Here is a 15,620-nt window from a genome sequence, read left to right on the forward strand (position 1 = left end):
TTTGCTCTGTCTCAGAATATTTCAGAGTGCTGATATAGTGGGAGAAGTCTAGTGACTTCAGGGTTAATTTTGCTATCAGTTGTGTTGGACATTTTGTAGGGTTTTTTGGCAGACTGCAGATAGTGTCTTTCCTTTCCTGTCCTTTCTAGTTAGTCTGGCCCCATCGTTTGCTCAGCCTATTTTCCTGCCTTTGTTTGTGTTTTCATCTTTTTTCACCGTCAATACATGTGGGGGGCTGTCTCTTCTTTGGGGTCTGCTCTGGGGCAGTTAGTTTTCCCCTTTTCCTGCTTTAGGCTTATTTAGTTTCTCCGGTTGTGACGAGGCTTCTAGGACCACCATAGGAACGCTCCACGACTGCTGCTAGCTGCGTGTTAGGATCAGGGGTCTGCAGTCTGCATAGTTACCAACCTCTTTGGTTTTCTGAGACTTAGCTTTTGTTGTTTTTTATTTCCTCCTCGGCTACCCGTTCATAACAGATATGTATATGAAGTGACATGACTCCCACCACTGTCTTAGAATTGGTCAGATCGATCAATTGAGGCAAATGTCCAGGACGACATTCAAAAAGAAGGGAAGAGTGTGACATGCAGAAGTAGTGCTAAATGCTGTGGTTCAAAAGCATCCAGCAACTAGAGGGGTTAATACAGTCACAGGAGATAGGGAGTGATTATCAAAGCCCCAGATAAATTATGGGAAAATTGTTTACTGTTCTGGCATCCAAAGGGATGAATGGTGTGTGATCTCTCTCTCACAAAAGTTCAGGCAAGTGAACCTTAGGGGCATAGCCCAACTCCACTCTGTAATGGAATCCTATCTCCTATACGTTTAGTTGAGAAAGTCTGTCAGGATCAGGAAGATAAGGACAGGAAGAAGTTGCGTTACAGGGATAATCTGCCTCAGCAAACCCTCCCCCCTCCTCCATTACACTGTGCTAGAAGGAATGCTGTGGACTGCTGTGCCTTTGTAAAGAGTCTTGATCTGTGATGAACTGTGCTATCAAAAGAGACTGTTCGTCAATGTGCCTCTAAGAAGCAACTGTACTGTTTATAAAGCTTGTACTTAAGAGACTTGAATTGTACTGGATGTGCTCTCCCAGTACTTACCCGCACGCAACCTTCGATCCTCTCAAGAGCTCCTTCTCTACTCGCCCCTTCTCTCTTCTTCGCACAACCGAATACAAGACTTCTCCCGTGCTTCCCCCATACTCCGGAACTCTCTGCCACAACACATAAGACTCTCACCAACAATGGAAACCTTCAAGAAGAACCTGAAGACCCACCTGTTCTGAAAGCCTACAGCCTGCAATGATCCCCACTTTTCTGAACCACCGCACGACCAGCTCTACCCTCTCCTAGTGTATCCTGTAGACTGTGAGCCCTCATGGGCAGGTTCCTCTCTAATTCTGTACTTGAGTGTCCCTTGTCTTACACATGTTTATTGTACTTGTCTATATTTCTCCTTTTCATATGTAAAACGCCATGGAATAAATGGCGCTATCTAAATGTATAATAATAATAATGAGCTGTGACATTAAACTACACTGTTCATGAGGACTCTATCAATTGTATCTGTGTGAACAGGTCGACTCATCTTGTGCCTAAGGAAGCTGCAGTACATGGTTGCCGTGAGTAACGGGTACCCCAGAGTTCCAAAGAATTCATGAGACCTGTCCCGCCCCTATCTGAACCGTGTAACACGGCGTGCTTGTTACACTTATACTTGACAACCAGCATGTTGTCGCTGCATTGGATTCGGCTTTTACTTTTTCTCTGCGTTTGCCCAATTAGTGGCTTAGTCAGGCCTCTCTGATTTTTTTCGCATGGCGCCACAGGCAACTGTACCTCTGGCAGAGAGAGTCTTGAAGAGGGGGATGCTGGTGTGAAAGTTATCAATGTAGAGGTGATGACCCTTATCCAGCAGTGGGTACATCAATTCCAACACAATTTTCCCACTCACCCCCATGACAGGGTGACATTCAGGGGGGTTAATCTGAGTTGGGGCGGGAAGAGAGGAAGAAACAGACATGGGCAAAGTCAGCTAAGCACAACAGGACAAATCATGGTATCACCAGAGTTAGGCCTCTTTCACACATCAATTTTTTAAAATCAGTCACAATCCGTCAAAGTGGATCCTGTGCTGATTGTAAAAAACTGATGCACCGGATCTGTGTTTTTCACGGATCCATTGAAGCAGCAGCTGTAAGAGTTTTAAAGGAACAGAATTCTAGAGAGAGCGAGAAAGAGAGAGATTTTTTTTGTGCCAGAATGGAAAAAGCAGCTGTAGGGGTTAAATTAAAGAAAGAAATTATTCCGGGCATGCTCAGTTTTAAACAACGGAATCCATAGCTGGATTCTGTCTTTTGACGGACAGCGACAGACCCTGCGCCCGTAGACTTCCATTATAGCCAACGACGGACGGCTCTGGATCCGTCGCTGTCGGACTTTTTGACGTACACAAAAATTGTTACTTTGTCCATTGTGTCCGGCCGACGGACAAAGAATTTACGACGGATCCGTCAAACGACGGATGAAACCGACGATCATCCGTCGCAATCCGTCGCCAATACAAGTCTATGAGAAAAAAACGGATCCAGTGCCATCATTCACTGGATCCGTTTTTTTTTAAAAAAAGACGGATTGTGACTGAAGACAAAAACTGGTGTGTGAAAGAGACCTTATCTACTCACGCCATAGGCAGAAAATATAACTGACACTGCCTGCAGGATGCAGCGCAGAGAAATAGCAGACCTGACACCAGAACGAGGCAGAGAAAAGTTATCTCCTGACATGACCGGGAGAGGGGAAGACAGGACTCAGAACCCGGTCTGGATCATGACAGTACCCTCCTCTCAAGGGGGTGCCACCGGACCCCCAGGTTTCCCAAGATAAAATGCATGAAAAGCCTGAACCAACCGATCAGCTTGGACTGATCGCTCCCAGACCCAAGATCGATTCTCAGGACCGTAACCCCTCCAATATACCAAGTACAGAAGTGAACTGCAAACCATGCGATAATCAACCATCCATTCAATTTTGATCTTCCACAGTGACAGGAGGCGGAGGAGATGGAGACCATGCAGAGGAAGGTACAAATGACATAAGAAGGAACTTATGGAACACATTGGGGAACAGAAATTTAGGTCCTACAGATAGACGCTTATCAGCAAAATGTTTTCTGTTTGCCCTGAGCCACCCCAATGTTCTTCCGGACCTCCCTCCACACCTCCCCCACCCATTGAACCGCCGAATCAGACCCTGGACACCCCGAATCCAACCTGGAAAATTCACCAAAATGGGGGTGAAAACCGTAGTTAAAGAAAAACGGAGAAGTGCCGGTGCACTGATTAACCTGATTATTAAATGTAAATTCAGCCACGGGCAACGAGGAACACCAATCATCCTGCTGAGATGTGGCAAGACACCGCAATATCTTTTCAAGTGACTGGTTGGTCCTCTAGGTCTGACAAGTGGTTTCAGGATGGTAGGCTGAGGAGAAGGTCAAGCTAATATCCAATCTCTTACAAAATGCCCTCCAGAATTTGTATACAAATTGCACCCCTCTATCAGACACCAAATTCAGAGGCACGCCATGCAACCACACAACGTGCTCAATAAACAACTTAGTGTTTCAGCGTTAGTCAGTCCTGCCAAAGGTACATAATGCGCCTGTTTATTAAATCTGTCAACCACTACCCAGACCACAGTTTTGCCATTGGAAGGAGGGAGATCAGTGATAAAATCCATGGACAAATGAGTCCAAGGTCTACCCGGAATTGGCAATGGCAATGGTACCAGTTCCCCGGCCTGTTATGGAGACTTTAACACCTGCACATGTAGCACAAGCAGACACAAACATGGTGATGTCAGAAGACATGGAGGAACACAAGAACAGTCTAGCAATAGCTCTCCGGGTGGCCAAGACTCCAGGGTGCCCACAGAAAGCACCGTCGAGGAACTCCCGGAGCACCCTCAACCGATACTTAACAGGAGCGAAGAGCTTGTTATCAGGCAATGACAGAGGAGCAAAACACTGAGCCTCATGAATATCCCGCTCCAATTCAGAGGACACCCCAGCAACGACCACCCCATGCTGAAGAATGGAGTAAGGAGGTTCGGGAGATGATATCAGATCCAAGCTGCGAGATAAGGCATCAGCCTTGGCATTCTTGGAACTTGGCCAAAAAGGTGATGAAAAAATAAAAACGTGAAAAAAAAAGCGACCACCTTGCCCGTCTAGGGGTCAAACGTTTGGCAGACTCAATGTACGACAAGTTCTTTTGGTCTATAATCACCGTGATCCGTTAAATAGCCCCCTCCAAAAAGTGCCTCCATTCTTCATAAGCCAGTTTTATGGCTAATATCTCCCGATTCCTGACATTGTAATTTCTCTCAGCAGGAGAAAATTTCTTGGAGGAAAAAAGCTCAAAGTTTTAAATTAGTCAAAGTGATCGGTCCCTGAGACAGCACCGCCCCCACTCCCACCTCTGATTTGTCCACCTCAACAATGAATGGTTCAGACGGATTGGGCTGGACAAATACAGGAGCAGACATAAAACATTTTTTCAATGTAGAAAAGGCTGCAACTGCCGAGGGTGACCAGTCTTTAAGATCAGCCCCCTTACGAGTGAGATCAGTGAGAGGCTTGACAACCTGAGACAACCTCTTAATAAATTTGAAATAGTAATTGGCAAAACCCTAGAAATGCTGAAGACCTTTAAGGTATCTGTGTTGCACCCAATCAACAATGGCCTGTACCTTTCCAAGGTCCATACGAAACCCCTTGGCAGACAGGATGACCCCAAGAAAGAACACCTCTTGGACAAAAAATTATCACTTCTCAGGTTTAGCGAACAGAGAGTTCTCCCGTAACCTCTGAAGAACTGCACATAAATGACCCATGTGAGATTCTTTGTCAGATGAAAATACAAGAATTTCATCTAAAAATACCACCATAAAGCATCCAGTGAAGTCAGAAAATGCATCATTAATGAAATTCTGAAAAACTGGTGGCACATTCGTGAGACCAAAGGGCATGACCAAATTTTTAAACAAACCCTCAGAGATGAGGAATGCTATTTTCCACTCATCCCCCTACCAATACCAATAAGATTATACGCTCCCCTGAGGTCCAAATTGGAATACCATTTAGCCCCAGATAATTGGTTGTAAAGATCAGGGATAAAACGGGAGGAGGTAGTTATTTCTCACCGTAATTTTATTTAGTTCCCGAAAATTGAGGCAAGGACGTAAACCACCATCTTTTTTTTTTTTTTTTCAAAAAAGAATCCAGCAGCCACAGGAGAGACAGAGGGATGGATGTGACCTTTAAGTAAACTTTCTGAGACATACTCTTTCATAGCGGTACGTTCCGGGCCGGCAAGATTGTACAGACGGGCATTGGGCAATTTAGCACCTGGAATGAGATTAATAGTACAATCATAAGGGCGATGTGGGGACAAGATCTCAGCCTCTTTTTCAGAAAACACATCCTTAAAATCTTTCAGGTACTCCGGAATACCATCCAGATTAACGGACGACACCAGCACAGCAGAAAGACAACCCTTTGAACAATTAGGACCCCATTTCACAATATCCCGAGATTCTCTGTCAATAACAGGATTGTGCAGCTGTAACCAGGGGAATCCCAATACCAGTCCCACTGGAAGATTATCCAAAATATCCAGAACATAACATGAAGTGTGTTTCTGATACAAGGAAACCACCTTGAGGAGGAACTCCTCTGAGACAAGTTTAACAATATTCCTAACCAGCGGTGTTTTATCAACAGCAATGATATGAATTGGGGTTTCAAGGATGACCCACAGTCCATGAAAGCTGAAGTAGGTGTGTAACAATCCCCACAACAAAGTTCCATCTACAGCAAAATATTTTGAATTGTGGAAAAAGGTACCTGAGAGTCCGGGTGACTCCTTGAAAATCACCCTGACTTGGCAGCTCTGTCCAGCTTGGCAAAAATCAGTCCTAAAGCCTCAAAGAACCTATCCACAGACACACATTCTAGGGCAGTAGCAGGTAAAGAAAAAGCCCAAGTTTGAGGACCCTCCTGGAGTATCAAAATGATTATCCCCACCCGTTGACTCACATCATCAGAGGATTGGGGTCTGAGGGAGAAAAGCAGCCTACAACTCTCCCTGAATGTATGGAACTTCTCCTTTTCCCTGTAGAAAGTATCTGGGAGCCTGACCATAGGTTCAGGAGAGGGTAGCAAGACATCTATGGGTTCCGAGTGCTTACAGACAAGTCCTGCAACATTTGAGTCAGATTAGACGTCTGATCCGCCAGAGTATGAAGTGGATCCATAAAGAGAGGAACAAATAAAAAAAACTGTCTAGGGTCAGTTATAATGTCACGCTGCAGCTCTGCAGGTAAATGCAAACTCCACTAGATGGCTGCAAAGGGGAGTGAGGACTGCAATTCTGCTCAGAGCAGACCAGCAACTCTGCAGTGAGGCTACCACCAGGTGGCAGCAGAATAGTCAGACAAGCCGGTTCGATACCAGAGAGAAGCGAAGTACCAAGGGGAATATCAAACAGAGTCTGAGGAGCATCAAAAGGTTAGTACCGGTCAGAAGGAGAAGTACCAGAAGAAAGAGACAGCATCAGGTCTTAGCCAAAGCAGAGTCATGTACCAGGGAATCCAAGTACTAAGGAAACACTGAGTTGGGGCGGGAAGAGAGGAAGGAACAGACACGGGCAAAGTCACCTAAACATAGCAGGACAAATCAGGGTATCACCAGAGTCCGCTACTCATGCCGTTGGCAGAAAATATAACTGACACTGCCTGCAGGATGCAGCGCAGAGAAATAGCAGACCTGACACCAGAACGAGGCAGAGAAAAGATAACCCCTGACATGACCAGACCGGGAGAGGGGAAGACAGGATTCAAAACCCGGTCTGGATCATGACACATTTATTACTTTCATAGTACGGAGCCCCTTTCTGGCCCCCACACACCGTATAATGTTCCCACAGTACCACCATCCTCAATTTTATTTTTGTAATCAAGATAACGGAATGGAGAAAGTCAGCACTCACCCCTTTTAGAAGATACTTCAGTCCTTCTACTGGTCCATTTTCTTAGACCAGATGAACACGGACCAGTAGAAGTCCAAAACGTTTGTCCGTCATATCTTTTTTTTTTCGAAATTACTGCACCTGCCACCACACTGCTAGCACTGTTGCACTTTTTGTCATTGTCCTGAATCAAATAAATTAGAAAGGACTGAAGTATCTTCCAAAAGGGGTGAGTGCTGATTTTCTTCATTCCATTGTCTTGATTATAAATAGTCACCCTGAAGATTTAATATAGTGGAAGTTGTAACATTGGTTCAATGTGTTCATATACTGGGTAAAAACTTTCTATTTGGTGCCTCAACACTTCATTATAATTATTTTAGGAATATTTTCACACTTTTTTGGTGTTTTTCATGTAATATATGGAAGATTACATGGAGATATTGGCAGCAAATAACTTCTGTCTTGATGTTCTTACATAAAAGCTTTTATAAAAGCCTCAAACTTCTGTGTGTGAATCAGAGCTGAGATCTAACATGATTGAAGATTACAGTGCGGGGAAGACGGGAAACCTTCATATAGACGGCCGGTGGGGATGGAGTCAGTGACGGACTCTGGACAAATATGCTTCTAGAGCCGTAGTAGAAGATGAAGATGTCGTCCTCATCATGAAGTAGTTATTTCTCCTGTTACGTGTAATGAATATCTCCTGCAGTATTGCTAATGCCGATTCCAGTGTCGGTAAATGAGACGAGAATTAGCGTTATGGAAGATGAGTCTATGAAACGTATTCAGCTGCCGACTCCGAGGAGGAAACTGCTTGTTGTCTGTGGCCTAAATATATAGGTTTTATTAGTATATGTAAAGAAGAAAATAAAATAGTGTAAAATAATAAATCTCATATGTTTCCCTTATTATCTCCAGTAATTGTATTATTACACAGGATTTTATGATGTTACATTGGCTCATCTTCTCATTCAGATCTCTACAATATCGGAACCCTCAGTGAAGATCTTCTACATAAGAGAATTTTCCTGATTTACCCATCAAAGATGGATATGGACAGAGAAAAGATGGCAGAGAAAATATTACACCTCACCCTAGAGATCCTCTTCCGGCTTACTGGAGAGGTGAGAGATCCTGATGACGTCCCATTACATCATTCTTATCTATAGGAAAAACAGATGGACAGAACTGGAGAGGTGAGGACTCTGGAAATGTCTGTAGTGAGATTAATTAATGTATCTCTCCATAACCAGGATTACACAGTAGTGAAGAAGACCTCTAGTGAATGCAGTCAGGACCCTGTGTCTGAGGGATGCGGAAGGACCCTGAGCCCAATCACGGGGCCTCCACCTCACCCCCTGATACATGAGAACATCAATGACCAGAAGATCCTAGAACTCACCTATAAGATGATTGAGCTGCTGACTGGAGAGGTGACACTGCTGGGAATGCTGGGACATTATACAGTAATGCTATGAAGGGATCGGGGGATGACAGTATCATTGTATGTGTCAGGTTCCTATAAGGTGTCAGGATGTCTCCATCTATTTCTCCATGGAGGAGTGGGAGTATTTAGAAGGACACAGAGATCTGTACAAGAATGTCATAATGGAGGTTCCCCAGCCCCTCACATCACCAGGTAATAGACAGGACTAAATACACTCGGCCTATATCTATTTGAAAAGAATGAATTCAGTCTCTGTATGTGTTTCCTCCAGTTCTATCCAGTAAGAGGACAACACCACAGAGATGTCCCCGTCCTCTTCTTCCACAGGACTGTAAACAAGAAGATCCTAATGCTCCTCAGGATCATCAGGTAGATGGAGAGAAGGTGTGATGAGATCTCCCCTATGTGGTGTAGACGACTGTGAAGGTCTTGTGCTCAGTCTTGTTTTATCCACCAGTATTATATGTTTTGTACCTGTGTAATGAGAACGGTGGAGATGGCAGGATTAGAGCTGATCATAGATGTGACTTCTCGATCTGTACGTGACTTTTACAATATTTGTTTCAGGGTGAAGATCTGACCCATATTAATACTACAGAGACATATGTGAGGGGTGATGAGCGGTGTAAAGAGGAGATTCCCACATATGACTATCCAGGTGAGTGGTAACCACTAAATGCAGAGAAGTCACAGATTCTTATCAGTCACCAGCTGTGGCTGCTATATCGTTGGTGTAGTCCGGCCGTATTACCATGATCACCATTTTGCCTCTAGATCACAACATTTTCCTGCACCCAAAACTGTTCAAATGACTTTGGGCATTCAAAGCCCTTTTCTATAAAACTTACCACCTGGAGGATCCACCTACCCCCTGGGATTAGAACACTCTGACCGTTACCTGCCCAGATCTGTAAACTACAAAGCCAAATGACAGCGTACATAGAATGTTCTGATAAATTAGAAAATCACTTGAAGATAAGTATTATGATGGGTCTGTATCAGAAATCAGAGGGTAATGATGCTGTTGGCTTCTTAGAACCCTGATATCTTATTGGATGAATCTACCTTCTCTCCCTTCTGTGCTGCTGAATGTGCTCATATGGTCCCTACAAGACCAGGTCTTTTTTGCCAAAAGTTGCTTCTATGATTGACAACATTAAATGGGCAGTGAGTGTCAAGTGTGAATTTCTGTACAATAGCAACAGTTTCCCTTTATCTTGACTTTCAGGGTCGGACTGGGATAAAAAAGCAGCCCTGCCACACAAACCCCACCAGCCCACATACTATAACACTCCCCCCACACCCGATCAGTGTATTTTGTTATACTTTGTTGTGCCCTTCAACACTCATCTTAAATGAGTTATTTGAAATGCCATGTGTGAATGCCACCTCAGTGCGCATGATCGACCTCTTCTTTAGAGCACTGGTTCTCGGGATCATGGAGGTCCCAGCAGTCGGACGCCAGGGACTACATAGGTCTCGGGATAGGGAATTACTTTGCATAATCCATTTAAATGGGTTTTCCAATATATACACCATATCTTTCAGACTATAAGATGGACCTAGGTTTTAGAAGAGGAAATTAGGGGAAAAAAAGACTGAAGCAAAAATGTGGTCAATTCTGTACTTAATATCCCCTATCCTGGTAAATATGGTCCCCTCATCTCCATCCTGAAACACATGGCCCCTCATCCCTATCCTGGTATGCATGGCTCCCTCATCCCTATCCTGGTATGCATGTTTCCTCATCCCCATCATGGTATGCATGTTTCCTCATCCCCATCATGATATGCATGCCACCTCATCCCTGGCCTGGTAGGCATGGCCTCCTCATCCCTATCCTGGCAGAAACGATCGCCCTCATACCTATACTGATATGCAGGGTCCCCATCTCGTCCTAGTATGCATGGCTCCATCCCTATTCTGGTATGCAGGGCCCCGTCTCATCCTAGTATGCATGACTCCGCATCCCTATCCTGGTAGGAATGGTCCACCTCATCCTTATCCTGGCATGAATGATCACCCTTATCCATATAATGGTATGCATGGCCCCCATCCCTGTCCTGGTCTGCAGGGCTCCATCCTTTACCTGTTATGATTGGCCCCCATCCCAGTCCTTGTATGCATTGCCTCATCAGAAAAGATTTAAAAAAAACCTTACACTTACCTTCACAGCGCTCCCTTGCAGGATCTTGTTCCGACGCCAGCAGCTGCTTTATACTTGTAAGCAGCACTTGTCCGGAACATTATGCGCTGCTTTCAAGCCGAAGGGCAGCTGCTGGAATACTCAGTGCTCTCTACATGCCAGGACTGTTCATTGCAGAGAGTAGTGAGTATTCATTGCTCTTCAGTAGTGCTCACCGTCTCAGCTGGAGCATTCCTGCTGCTGCCGGTGGTCACGTGTGCCTATACTTGAGAAATTAATATTCTGAATATTCACTTCTCTTTAATATCGGCACACATGACCGCCAGCCGCAGGAGGACGGCTCCGGATGACACTGCGCGCTACTGAAGAGCATTGAATACTCGTTGCTCTCCGCGCAAACAGTCCCTGCATGCAGAGCACTGAGTATTCCGGCAACTGCCCTTCAGCTTGCAAGCAGCGCATGATATCCCTGCCATACGCTGCTTACAAACATTAAGCAGCTGTTGGCTATGGAGCAGGACACTGCAAGGGAGTGCCAGGAAGGTAAGTGTAATGGTTTGTTTTTTTAATCTTTTCTGATGGTGCCATGCATATCAGTATAAGGAAAGGATGGGACCAATCATATCAGGATAAGGATGGGGCATTGCATACCAGGGTGGGGGTGGGGGCCAATCATACCAGAATAAGGATGGGACCAATCATACCAGGATGGGGATGGGGGCCAATCATACCAGGATGCTAAAAAGAAATTAATATTCATTGCCCTCCATACTCATGGGGGTGGAATGCAGTGAAAATTCATTTCTCTTTATTAGCGGGCACAGGAGATAGCTACAGCCGCTGGCTCCTGCTTCTGTAACCCACTGCTCCACTGATGCCGCTCCCCCACCTCCCCACCACAGCCAGAGCCGGTACATCTGGACTATAAGACGCACCCCCCATTTTCCTCCACATTTTGCAAGGAATAAAGTGAGTCTTATAGTCTGAAAAATACAGTATTTCTTATTTTCCCATAGTATTCCTGAAAATAATAAACCAGTATTAACCCTCCCAAAGACCAATGTCACCTCTCCAAGAACAGGACAGGAAAAGTGGTACTGAGCAGTGTATATTTACAGGACAGGAGGAGTGGTACTGTGAAGTGTGTATATACAGGACAGGAGGAGTGGTACTGTGCAGTGTATATATGCAGGACAGGAGGAGTGGTACTGTGCAGTGTATATATACAGTACAGGAGGAGTGGTACTGTACAGTGTATATATACAGGACAGGAGGAGTGGTACTGTGCAGTGTATATATACAGGACAAGAGGAGTGGTACTGTGCAGTGTATATATACAGTACAGGAGGAGTGGTACTGTACAGTGTATATATACAGGACAGGAGGAGTGGTACTGTGCAGTGTATATATGCAGGACAGGAGGAGTGGTACTGTGCAGTGTATATATTCAGGACAGGAAGAGTGGTACTGTGCAGTGTATATATGCAGGACAGGAGGAGTGGTACTGTGCAGTGTATATATGCGACACAGGAGGAGTGGTACTGTACAATATGTATATACAGGACAGGAGGAGTGGTACTGTGCAGTGTATATATACAGGACATGAAAAGTGGCACTGAGCAGTGTATATATACCGTACATGAGGAGTGGTACTGTGCATTGTGTATGCAGGACAGGTAAAGTGGTACTGAGCAGCAGGGCTGCCACTAGGAATTTCGGTGCCCCATACTGGCAAAATTTTCGGGCCCCCTTGAGACTACGCCCAGGCTCCGCCTCAGCTCCACCTCCACCCTTCGAACCTTCCACAGTCCCACTGCTCACTCTATGAAAAACTCAACTTCACCATGTCCTCATCAATCAGATATTAACAGTTCCCATCAAACACCAGATCACATACATAGCCAGCAGCTTTTGTTCTGGCCAAAAGAATTTTTAAGCCGCCACCACAAGGTAGACTTTTTTGGCCGACCCTACTCTACTCTAACCTATTAAATATAAATATATTTTTATGTATTTTTTTTAAGGAAATGAGTCATACATTTTTTTAAATGACCATTAATAAAACATACAAGGGACAAATACCATCACACCATGACCAGACCAAATATTACCACCACATAGTGACCTATAATACCACATACAAGGGATAAATGCTGTCACACCATGACAGACCACATATTACCACCATATAGTCACCAAATAATAGCACATACAAGGAACAATTACCAGCACACCATGACCAAACCACATATTACCACTACATAGTGACTGAATAGTACAATACTGATCAATAATAATTTAAAAAATCTAAGTGACATTATACACAGGAACTCCGGCTTTAAAAGCAGTCTACCTACTCCCAGAAAACGGAGCCTTACAGGCCTTCCAGAGCTACACCATGACACAGGCTCAACACCTCCTGCCTTAGCTGCTATTGTGTTTTTGGCATTACCGGCAGATGCACCACCACCACCCTCAGTACCAGGTGGCCCCCCACGCCCACGTCCGCATCCTCTTCCACCATGCTTCCTCATGTTTTGGAAAATGGACCCAAAATACCAGCAGATATATGGTACTGTATCAGAAGCGTACAGCTCTATACAGTCTAGGGATAACAGTAAATATCCGTATATATTTCATGAGTCATACACAGACACTCACAGGTTCAGTATGGATTACCCAATAAAATAAAAAGTTGAAAAAGGGTACAGTATCACCAGATACAAGGTATATATAGTATAGTGTAAACATTCTGAATCTCCGTATACATTTCAGGAGGCAGACACAAACGCTCTCAAGCCCAGTATGGATTACACAAGAATATGAAAAGCTGTAAATGGGTAATGTAACACAAGCGTACAGCTTTATACAGTGTTGGGGTAATTTTAAAGCTCCAAATATATTGCCGGAGTAACAGACAGACGTTCACTGGCTCATTCTGGGTTACACCAGAATCTAAATAGCTAAAAAGGTTACTGTATCAGAAGCATACAGCTGTATACAGTGTTGGCCAAATTTGAGATCTCAGTATATATTTCCAGAGTCACCCTCAGACGCTCACTCAGTCTGGGTTTGACCATAATAAAAAATGTTGTAAAAAAGGTACTGGATAACAAGATAGGAAGTATATATATTATAGGGTACAATTGAAATCTCCGTATACATAGTCCTGTAGTCACTCTCAGACGCTTACCCAGTATGGATTTGACCGTAATACTAAATGTTGAACAAAGGTAGTGTATAACAAGATACAAGCTGTATTGAGTATAGGGTAAAAATTGGTATCTCCGATTCACCGTATATATAGAAGGCGTAAACCACACACGCTCACTCACTATGTATGCTACCGTAATACAAAATTTTGAACAAAGGTACTGTATCAGCACATAACAGGTGCATCCAGTCTAGGGGTAATTGTAAATTTCTGTCTATACTTCCGGAGTCAGGCACAGATACTCACAGGCTCACTATGTATTATACCAGAATTTAAAAAGTAGGAAAGGGAAAGGTAGTCGAAGCGTACAACAGTATACAGTGTTGTGGTACTTTTAAATCTTTGTATATATTTCTATCTCAGTAAGCCAGTCCAGACTCTCCACTACTGGAAACTACATGGATACAAGTACAGACAGAAAGTCGAGTGTTAGCAGAAATTTGGGAATTACTCATCGAGGGAAAACCTCCTGGTAGATGTTGCAGAGGCGATGCAGACCCTCAACTACTGTGTCTGTGGAGACAGCGAAAATGGTTCTTTGTGAAGAAAGGATTGCTTTTTCGCAGTAGTGTGGATCACATCACCGTTACTTGTCTACATCAAATTGTGATCACAGGGAGAGATGTAGACATGGTCCTCACTGCCTATCATGCTGTGTCTGATCATTTTGGAGTGTAAAAGACAGAAGTCACAGGCCGCAGGTAATTCTATTGGATTGGCATGAGAGGAGACATTGAAAAACCGTGGCAGGAATGTCACACGTCTGTGACTATCACAACAGTGAAAGGTGATCATAAAGCACCACTGCATCCGCTTGTAAGTTGACGTCCATTACAAATGGTAGCCATTGATCATCTGAAGGTAGAGGCCAGCAGGACAGGCCATAGCTACATCATAACCATCATCGATCAATACACCAAATTTCTAGTGGCCGTCCCTGTGAACCCTGTGATGGATTTAACTGCCCAGACTACACAGTGGTGGAGCAGGGAGAGGTAAGTATTGCAACTTGCAAGTGCTGTGGCCATGACCAAGCATGGGGGGCACACTCGTGGTCGACGGTACTGGCACAGGGCCCCTCAAAGTACGCTGGTGTGTCTTACGGCGAGTGGGCCCCCCACCGTAAGAGCCACTGTATTGTACTATGAGGGGCCCTGTGCCAGTGCCATCGGCCATCAGTGTGCCCATCCATCTGTTCAGAGCAATGGCACTTGCCCGGGTGCACCAAGTGTTGACCCCAGCCCTTGGGGGGGGGCAGCCCAGTTAGGGAGGTTTAAAAAATGGCATATGTTGATGTGTTGGCTGGTCATTCAGCTGCTGCAAAGGGCAGAATTGGGCAAGTCCGAGGAAGAGGAGGACAAAAGCGAGGCAGTTTTCTGGCAACCTATGTGTCATCAGGGGAAGGTGGGACAAAGTCCTTTGAAACCCATGCATGGTTAATTTTAATGAAAGTTAGAGCATCAACATTTTGGGTCGACAGACGGGTCCTTTTTTCTGTTAGGATTGATCCATCAGCACTGAAGACTCTTTCAGATAACACACTAGCAGCAGGGCAAGCAAGCTCCTGTAAGGCATATTGTGCCAATGCAGGCCAGGTGTCCAGTTTAGAGGCCCAATAGTCAAAGGGGAATGACCTGTGAGGGAGAACCTCGATATGGGAGGATAAGTAGTTTGTAACCATAGTTGACAACTTCTGTCTCCTGGCACTTTTAATCGATGCAGTATTAGCAGTCGTGTGAGCAGTTCTTGAGAAATCATTCCACAACATGGTCAA

General features: G+C 44.6%; 1 protein-coding gene across 1 annotated transcript in view; it reads left to right on the plus strand.

Moving 5' to 3' along the window:
• Positions 1–15,620, plus strand: part of LOC141093984 (uncharacterized) — a 61,194-nt gene that overhangs the window by 34,105 nt on the left and 11,469 nt on the right. The window contains exons 3-7 of the mRNA XM_073579658.1: positions 8,015–8,163; positions 8,293–8,472; positions 8,555–8,678; positions 8,758–8,855; positions 9,054–9,144. Coding sequence (XP_073435759.1) covers positions 8,086–8,163; positions 8,293–8,472; positions 8,555–8,678; positions 8,758–8,855; positions 9,054–9,144 — 571 coding nt within the window. The 5' untranslated portion in view covers positions 8,015–8,085. The remainder of the gene's footprint in view (positions 1–8,014; positions 8,164–8,292; positions 8,473–8,554; positions 8,679–8,757; positions 8,856–9,053; positions 9,145–15,620) is intronic.

Source organism: Dendrobates tinctorius, unplaced genomic scaffold (genome assembly GCF_039654945.1).
Source record: "Dendrobates tinctorius isolate UK_male_01 unplaced genomic scaffold, ASM3965494v1 ptg000063l, whole genome shotgun sequence".
Taxonomy (NCBI): Eukaryota; Metazoa; Chordata; class Amphibia; order Anura; family Dendrobatidae; genus Dendrobates; species Dendrobates tinctorius.